Source organism: Branchiostoma belcheri, unplaced genomic scaffold (genome assembly GCF_001625305.1).
Source record: "Branchiostoma belcheri isolate BF01 breed outbred unplaced genomic scaffold, Haploidv18h27 scaffold34, whole genome shotgun sequence".
NCBI lineage: Eukaryota > Metazoa > Chordata > Leptocardii > Amphioxiformes > Branchiostomatidae > Branchiostoma > Branchiostoma belcheri.
The window spans coordinates 1409065-1418036 of NW_017803954.1; the positions used below are offsets into that span (position 1 = coordinate 1409065).

Sequence of the window (8972 nt, forward strand, 5' to 3'; positions counted from 1 at the left end):
CTGCATTCTTCTCTTACCCCACCTAAGATTTTCCTTTGAAATCATCCACCCTAAGTACCATGCATGACTTTCCCTGTTGTTATTAACGTTTATACATATAACTAGCGTTTACGTCTGCCTCTTACCTGTGTCGGATACATAGTCTCAAGCGCTCTTTGACCCACTGGTCGATGTTGACCTTTTGCCCCTATTCTGAGTAAACGTAAATGTTTTACCAAAGTTAACGTGCTGGTGCTTCAACGGTGTCAGTACAACATTATAAACCTTACGAATTAGACCCATAGCCGGCTAACTAGTGCCATGTAGAATCACAAACTCCTATGTCAACGTAGTTAAGAAGACGACCAAAGGACCGTCGGACGAGTCCAAGTGAGTACAATGCCCTTGTGTTTTTAAAAGTACTTATATGATCTATTTTTGTCACCATTACTTGTTGATACTCAGTCACGTTAAACTGCAATGGTTCATGTGGTTATGTCGATTTTGTCAACAGGTTCTGTAATTTACCAATCGCCTTAAAAGGATCGCAAAGCGGTTCTTAAGGTCAAAATATAACCTAGCATCCATCAGGGTTCATGCCAGTGTCCAACATTTGACAAAATATCTTTGGCAAATGGTGTTGACCAATTTATGATGCACTAAAACTACGTTTTCAGACGACGAAATTTGAGCATGGAGTTGCAACGGAGTCTACAACTAGAATTCAGCCTGGTAACATGTGGGTCCAATGGCACCAACGACCCTCATGTTAGCCTTAAGTAAACAAAGCCAAGCGTTAATAATTTGCAGAACAAAAGGTTACTCGTTCTTTCATTCTGGAAAAAAAGATAGAGGGAGCTAAGAATCACGGTGTCATAATTCCCCTATGGTAATATCAATGCCAATAAATACTCCTTTATCAATACAAGGTGATGTATTTGCACAAAGAGCACTTCGTAAAAACACCACTTTAATTATCTATTGATGATGGCAGTTTTATAAGTTGAGGCGTTTTAAATTTGATAATTTCCGTTTATTTCGAGGTCGAAATCATGGGACTGATCCAGGTTATACACCCGTCCCTGGAAGAGTTGGACTACACCCAGCTGTCCGTCCAGGCATCTGTTATAGGAGGAACCATCTTGTTCTTCCTGGTGTTCCAAGTGCTGACCCGTCTGGTGGCCAGTCGTACGGAGGTGTACAGACGTCTGGATACGGCTGGGGATAAGGTGGGCGTTGGGGGTAAAGAGGGGTGACCATGGTGTGTGACCATGATAGGCTTTTTGGCTAGGCTTTGGACTGGATGACTGTCAAAATAACGATCAGGACTGTGAGAAACAAGAAGTAACAGGAGTCATTGGAACAGAAAATATCACAAGAACATTTTCGATAATTAATTTTGAGGCTTAGTGTATTGGAAATTCCAGACAAAGTTCAGCTATGGCATCCATACACGATTAATGATTTGCTGAAAAATCGCTACTTGAAATGGTAGTCTCAGTCCAGGTTACCCATAATTCACAGGTGGGCTGGGTCCGGGCCATTTTGGGGCTGTTCTTCGGTGCTGTCTCCACGGCGGCGGGAATATGGACAATCTTCTGGGACGACTCCGTCAGCACTGATATCGCCATGGCAACCACACCCACGGGGCGTTTCGCGGTGCTCTTCTCAGTTGGTTTCTCAATCTTTGAATTGATACAGGTAGGTCACTGCTGATCATGTTTAAAGCAAACCAAATAAAAAACAAATGACTTGGTAATGTCCCCTGAACAATGCGCCCACTGAAATAACTTGAGCAGGGACACATTCCTTAATTGTATAGTGTGTTGTGTTTTACTAAATGTTGACGCGCCACTACAAGCCTCCGGAGAGCGCTCAGCTGCGGCCGGGGCAAACTGGGGGTGCGTCAGCGGGTGATGACCTTGGTGCTGATTTGGGGGTCCCTAATGGCTGACACGCGAGGTCGGGGCACGCTGGTCCTGTGCATTCATGCCTGTAACTTTTTACGTCTGTAATTACACAAAACAGGAACATATCGTATGCAGCAAACTACATCAATTTAAAAAAAGGAAAAGAATCAAGTATACATACTTCGATGTGATAATCATTTTTTCACAGCTCGCCACGATGTCCCTCAGACGCCGTGTGTTCTACCCCATCGTGTTCCTCCACCACACCTGGCTCACCGCCCTCCTGACGCAGGTGCTCTGGTGCGACCGTCTGTACCACCTCACCGTGGCGGGGCTCACCATGGAGATCATCTTACCGTTCGACAGGATCAGCTGGCTTCTGCTCAAAGCCGGGATGAGGAACACTCGCATTTGGGAATGGAACCAGCTTCTTCTCATCCACACCTTCTCCCTCCGGAACATGGTGGAATGCTACATGTGGTTCCACACCTACAGGAACTGGCGCCGGATCTGGTGTGTGACGCCCCTGCCGCTGCTCTGTCTCGTGTACGGCGGGCTGGTTCTCACCACGTTCTGGATGACGCCATTTTGGTGGATCGAGAGCATCCGGAGGTATTCTGTCACCTTCAGTGCAAGAAGGAACCTACGCGGTAATAACATCGCTAGCCGCAAAAAGATACAGTAAACATATGTTAAGATAAAGTGTGAATATCGCTACTTTTCAAATAGATTGTGCATTATATAATTGATACTTCTAGAGATCTGTTCTGAAATAAATTGTTATATATGAAATGTTTTGTTCTATTCTCACATGTCTGTCATACGAATGATATACGTTTGTGGGATGCTTATGTGTGAGGGTCCTGATGGAAAATTGCTAAATTTCACTGAAAATGTCAAACAGGGTGTGCATTGTGTATTCTCCTGTGGGTATTGACTTGGACAACCGTCACTCGAATAAACAAGGCATGTCGACCAGGTTACTCTTTGACAATAGCCAAAAGCCTCAGTAGCGGGTAATACTTTGTAGCCACACCAGTTCGACTTCTTCCACATTCTAGTGAAGAATGGCGAAATCTCATAGCACCTTGTGCCGTGTATGATGACCAGCTTGGGTGGTTGTATATCAGGATGATGGAAAGTGCTATCCCGAGTTTAATCGCATAGTGGCGCTGTGTACACGGCATTCTGTAATTACCATCGCTAAAGACCAAAGGTCATGGGTGACTGTGGTTCCTGGTTAGCCTAAACCACAACGTCTGCCAAGACAAACCCACAAGTCCATGTTAAACGGTAGCATCTCTAAAGGTAAGTTTGTTTTCAGATAGATGATTGTGGAAATTTGAATGGGAAGGATCCGCACAATCAACTTGTATTTAATGGTGGCCTATTGCGCATCCAGACACGAAGCTGATATGTCGAGGAATGGCGATGATTTGATTCGACGGTCTGAACAGAAGATATTTGCCAGCTACATCATCTGCTAGTCTGTGTTACCGTAAAAGGAATAAATATTCTACCGGGGTAGGTAATACGATATTCTGGCACAATGAGTCATACATTGTTGACCCAGGTACTGACGTCATCCCTATACACAGGGGCGGTGCCATGTTTCAGCAGAAAACGTTAAGGGTCTAATCGTAACTACCAAAGAGCTGGGAAAGGATCCACACCTACACACCAAGGGGAACATTCCACACACGGTACAACATGAATGACGAAAGGAGGATGGTCGAGGCCGCCATGTCTGGAGACACACAGACGGTGCGACTATACCTCGGTAGGAGCAAACCATTTTCAGCTAGGCCTAACTGGCCTAATCATACAGACTAATTCCTTTGTTGACCAACAGATGAATTCTATTCAGTCTTTCTGGTTCACCCTATATTCGCCAAGTTACACATACATAACATTGTCATAAATACATGCACTTCTTTCAAATTTCCAGCACATCACCAAGGTGGTTTGCAGCTTAAATCTATTCATCGAGCCTTTGCCATTGATCAGCACTATGGCTAATTCATACGTACAGATATTAAGATGGAGTATATTTTCCAGACAAAGGTGTAGATATCAATTACGCGATCTGGAACCGCAACTCGGCCCTGCAAGCCGCCTGCAGAAGGAGCAGACTGGACACCGTCAAGTTCCTCCTGTCGTGCGGGGCAGATGTCAACAATGTTACAGGTGTGCTGGCTCAGTGCTTTCATTCTCCGTTCTTCAACAGAATATTTCACGATAACAAACACCAGTGCACGGTAGTGCACAAATGGTTCACAGTAGATTCACAACACACATGCCCATTGTTAAATTTGAAGGCCCACGAAAGATAAACGAAAAATGTGAGACCATGCGTTATACATGTTTGTTTACGTCTTTGGGGGAGGGGCTACGGGGGGAGGGGGGCTTCACCTTTGACATACAAACCAACAATTCATCACAGTGCGCAAGCCGACAAGCGCAGTTTTATTTGTGAACCTCCTTATATACCATTTGATAAACTTATAATATAACTTCGAGGCTGATCTATATTAATGGCACCGCAGTTTATTTCAATTACCCTACGCTGTTACCACATTACCGAATTTGTGATCACGTTTCTGTCACCACTTTCAGGGATATATTCTACTTGACATCATTGACGTGGTCTTTTTTTTCTCATTTTAAAGGCGAAAGGTGGTCCAACCAGCCCACTGCACTGATCTTGGCCGCAGAGGAAGGCCAGCTGGAAATAGTCAAGTTGCTGTTGTCACATGGTGCAGACGTCAACTTTACCGACAGGTGGCGCTATTCAGCTCTTCTCTCAGCAGCCGCCAAGGGGCATGTGGCATGTCAGGAGATCCTTATCGGTTCGAAAGCTTTTCCCTATATTTTAGAAATTTTTGTGTCGAGTACTAGTGTTGTCATGTTGCTCTGTCCCGATAGGTAAGAGGAATCGATCGATCCGATTGTTTTCGATGGAACTAAATCCTTTGCTATAGTTTGAATGCTGCAGCACATTTAAATAACAGTGAAACATCACACACCATGACAGTCTGCAAGCGGACGCCCTCTCATGTCAACTACAACTAGAGACTAGCGGCAATAAATGCTGGGCGTCCGGTATCCGTAAAACTTTGGAGGAATGCGGTTTTGCTTAGGTATGGCGTCCTGATATATCTCTGAACACAAATCTATCACCAATAATTAACTCCATCAGCCAACGATTGAAACATATTTACACACAAACATTTACTACTGAAATCCACAATGACCATAACAGAGGTACATCTTCTAGTAACAAGTTACGAACGTACCGTTTGTTTAGAAGTATATATAAAGAAGAAGAGTACCTATCGGTCAACAACATTCAACACAGGGTAGCTGCAACTAAACTCCGAATAAGTTGCCACAAATTACTCATAGAAACGGGACGGCACAACCGCATTCCTCTCCAGAACAGACTCTGTCAATACTGTAACATGAATAGAATAGAGGATGAACAACACTTTATTTTAGACTGTACTTTATATTCTAATGAAAGATCTGTCCTTTTTAATCATATTTAAGAGAAGGTCCCATACTTAAATACCTAAATACAAACGATAAATTTATATTTTTGATGCGTCTAGACAAACCCTGTATCACAAATATGATCTGTTCCCACATTTTCCATTGTACAAAAAAGCGAGAAGAAGTTGACCACTCTGTATTAGCTCAGTAACTAGAACACTTTGTATTAGCCTAGTATAGTATCCTTGTATGTTCCTTACGTATGTATGTCTAAGTCAAGCAGTGTATCTTTTGTCTACACTTTTCTACATATGTTTGTTATGTGTCTGTTAAGTCTTGACCTGTACCTAGCCCGCCGTGGCATGAATGTACTATAAAGGTATTTCATTTCATTATTTTCTCAGAAAACGGTGCGAACGTTGACCAGACAGGGGTTGACGATGCGTCTGCCCTCCATTGTGTCACCGGGGAGGAGTTGACCATGAAGGACGCCGATCCTTACCGCATCTCCCCTCAGGTATGACAAAAAACGTAAACTTTGTCACCTTCCCATTTCACCTTTTACTTGTATGTCACCAGTGAGAACAAGCTTAAGGTTTAGCAAATGAGAGTGTCACTATATGTACTTTCAGTCTATGCTCAGTTACACTGCAGCTTCAAATGCACCAGTCAGAATACACGTGTGCATTTCATTGTTTTCCTTTATGTACGTTTCTATGCAGGACTCTCTGCGGCTCTGCAGGTCCCTCCTACGGGCCGGCGCCAACCCCAACACCGGGGACGGGAGCGGGCGGGGGACCCCGGTCCATGTCGCTGCTCGGGGCGACCATGTCGACCTTACAAGGCTCCTCCTAGAAGCTGGGGCAGATATGAACGCCGTGGACTCTCAGGGGAAGAAACCCGTGGACGTGGCTCCGAAAGAGAGTGCCACAAGAGACTTACTGCTCAGTCCCAGCCCGCTGACACTGTGCCAACTGTGCCGGCTCGTCGTGAGGAAAAGTCTCGGGAAAGAACGACTTCACACAATTGACAGGCTGAAAATCCCCACGGCGCATAAGACTTTCCTACAGTTCGACTGAAACTTTTTTGTGTGTGTGTAAGAATTTTTTTTATAAAAATGATAATTCTTGAAATGTAATCTATATATGCAAAATAAAAGCAATGGGAGGTGTAAGTGCTCAGCTTAGTTGTACTGTCTCTGAATCACTCAAGAGAAAAGTCATCTAGCACCAGGGACAGGAATGGTTGTGTGAGGAGCATGCGTTCAGCACCTGGGACAGGCATGGCCATGTGTGAGAACGTCTTCAGTACCAAGGACAGGTATGGTTATGTATGGAAATGCGTTCGGCACCGGGGACATTCCTGTGTGAGAATGTGTTCAGTACCAAGGACAGGTATGGCTATGTATGGAAATGCGTTCGGCACCGGGGACATTCCTGTGTGAGAATGTGTTCAGTACCAAGGACAAGTACATATGTTGTATTATTTAGTGGTTAATCAACGCCCTCTGTGACGATACATTCAACAGAAAGTTTTGAAAACTTGCATTCGGTGGTTTAAAAGACGGATATGTACACTGTCAAGATATACACTTGAAGAAAAATTCAAGCCTACCAGAGAAGACGGGTACATTTGTCTTTTTAAACAGCAGAAAACATACTTGCTCGGTACGAGCTTAAAGCCATTTGCAGTTGCGATGGAAATGTGTACATTGTGTAAGAAGTCGCACATAACATATAAAACATCATGTCTTACCTGCAGTTTTCTTTACGAATGCTAGAACACGCTTTTGCATCGTTTGCTTCGTCGACAAACGAAACTCCACGTATACGTGCCACGGTGTACGTGCTCGTTCGACAACACGTAAGGTTACATGCTTTTATTTATCAAACAAATGTTATCGTTTTGACAACTTTATGAAGTGGAAGACTGCATGTTTTGAACACTTGAAGAAAACAGAGACCATCGTCGAGGAAACCCCTTTACGAGCCTCTTTTCCTCCAGGAACTCTGGGAAAAGCGGCCGTGACCTGTTCCCCGGGGACCGCCGACTATCTTTAGTCGTTAGCAAATATAGATAGACACCAAAATAAACAACTGTGTAAGGATACAATACCATGCGCGCATACACCCAGTTGGGATTATATAGCTATCTTTCTATACGTCCAGGTTATTAGATATTTCAATGATAAATTGAGGTTGTGGTAGTTGCAAGTTCGCAATGTGTTGTCATCATTTCCGCTCCGGGACCCACCGTTGTCCTCTCCAGCCAACCGTTTGGTAGATTTTACTCCGCTGACCTCGTCTGACCTTTATAACAACATGATACCCCCAATACCACCAAACATGCATATGTGACTTGACACTTCCAAACTGTTACAGCAAAAATGTATCGGATAACCAATTAAGCACTTGTCGCTGAGCTCAGGCAGCAGTTAGGCTTTTCTGTTGCCTGACGCCATTGTCAATCTCTTGGTCAGTTTGCTAGATGGAGAAAACTGCAGTCTGGAAAACGACAACGTTTCGAGTCATTATCGATGTAAATAAATGATAATGTCGCGGTGGAAGGCAGAACAATAAATCTTCAAAAGTGTAGAATAGGTAATTAATCTAATTAAAAGATACAAACAATATGAAAAGAAAGAAGGTAGTTAGAGACGTGTACAGGACTGCTGTTATAAGCGGTTTATCGGGATAAAGCCAAAGTTGAGTGATCTCCCCCGCGTGCATCTTACAAACCTAAGAGTCCTTATCTAACAAGAGACCCACAAACATGTCCGCCATCACTAGTGACCCTAACCTCGACCCATGTTATCATATATGTCGGATTAGGAATTATGTTCTTAGATGATTGCTGTAAGTACCGGCTCACACCCTCTGAGCCCGACGTTCACACGTTTGGTCACTGTGCACACATCCGATGTACCACCTTATCCGTTTACATGGCAAAACAACACAGAGGAAACAAGGGTGGTGTGTTTAAACGCGCCCTCAACTCCGATGTTGTGAAACGTAGGAAGTCAGAAAGTATATGATAAAACACTCACTCACTCAAAAATTCTAAAAAATATAAACACAATGTTCGTCTCATTATCAAAACATCGCAAGTGATAACGGAACATTGACATGAGGAAAAGACGCGTGGGCAAGCACTGTACACGCCCACCTACACTAAAGACCTTACAGTGACCATAAACGCTTTGGACACAGTTAAACAGTGGAACAGTTCGGTCATTAAAACAAACGTTATACTCTTGTAGGCTGCCCTATCCAATTGAGTTCAATATATGCCCTCTCACACAGATAAATAAATAGATCATTAGACGACTGAAGTAGAAGTGACAGACCCAGAGTTGGTTTTTGGATGACACGGATAGCCTTGTAAAGATGATCCGACATACCAATCCAGTTATCTTTTGCCAATGCTGTTTTGGCAGATGTAAGAGTACTGTGATGCCAGTGACATCCTTTATGTCGAGGCCTTGTCTCACGCCACCAGTTCCAAACTGTCTGGGTGGATCATTTCAAATTCGTTATGATCAATCGCAATAATATGCACGTAATTTCGTCTAATTGTGGCACCAATACGAAT

At 43.7% G+C, this 8972-nt stretch overlaps 2 protein-coding genes across 3 annotated transcripts; both read left to right on the forward strand.

The window, feature by feature from the left end:
* The first annotated feature begins 26 nt into the window (after positions 1-26).
* LOC109475514 (protein CLN8-like) lies at positions 27-2590 on the forward strand. The gene is made up of 4 exons (XM_019776153.1): positions 27-369; positions 1023-1208; positions 1504-1680; positions 2098-2590. The coding sequence occupies exons 2-4, from the start codon at positions 1032-1034 to the stop codon at positions 2572-2574; spliced, it is 831 nt and encodes a 276-aa protein (XP_019631712.1). The 5' UTR covers positions 27-369; positions 1023-1031; the 3' UTR covers positions 2575-2590.
* Positions 2591-3085: 495 nt separating this feature from the next.
* LOC109475512 (ankyrin repeat and SOCS box protein 5-like) lies at positions 3086-6562 on the forward strand. Of its 2 annotated transcripts, none has more exons than XM_019776149.1 (6): positions 3086-3197; positions 3463-3669; positions 3948-4076; positions 4559-4738; positions 5786-5898; positions 6104-6562. In XM_019776149.1, the coding sequence occupies exons 2-6, from the start codon at positions 3600-3602 to the stop codon at positions 6458-6460; spliced, it is 849 nt and encodes a 282-aa protein (XP_019631708.1). In that variant the 5' UTR covers positions 3086-3197; positions 3463-3599; the 3' UTR covers positions 6461-6562. The 2 variants fall into 2 exon arrangements, with proteins under 2 accessions (XP_019631708.1, XP_019631710.1); XM_019776151.1 differs by having other exon boundaries at positions 3507-3669.
* The last annotated feature ends 2410 nt before the right edge of the window (positions 6563-8972 follow it).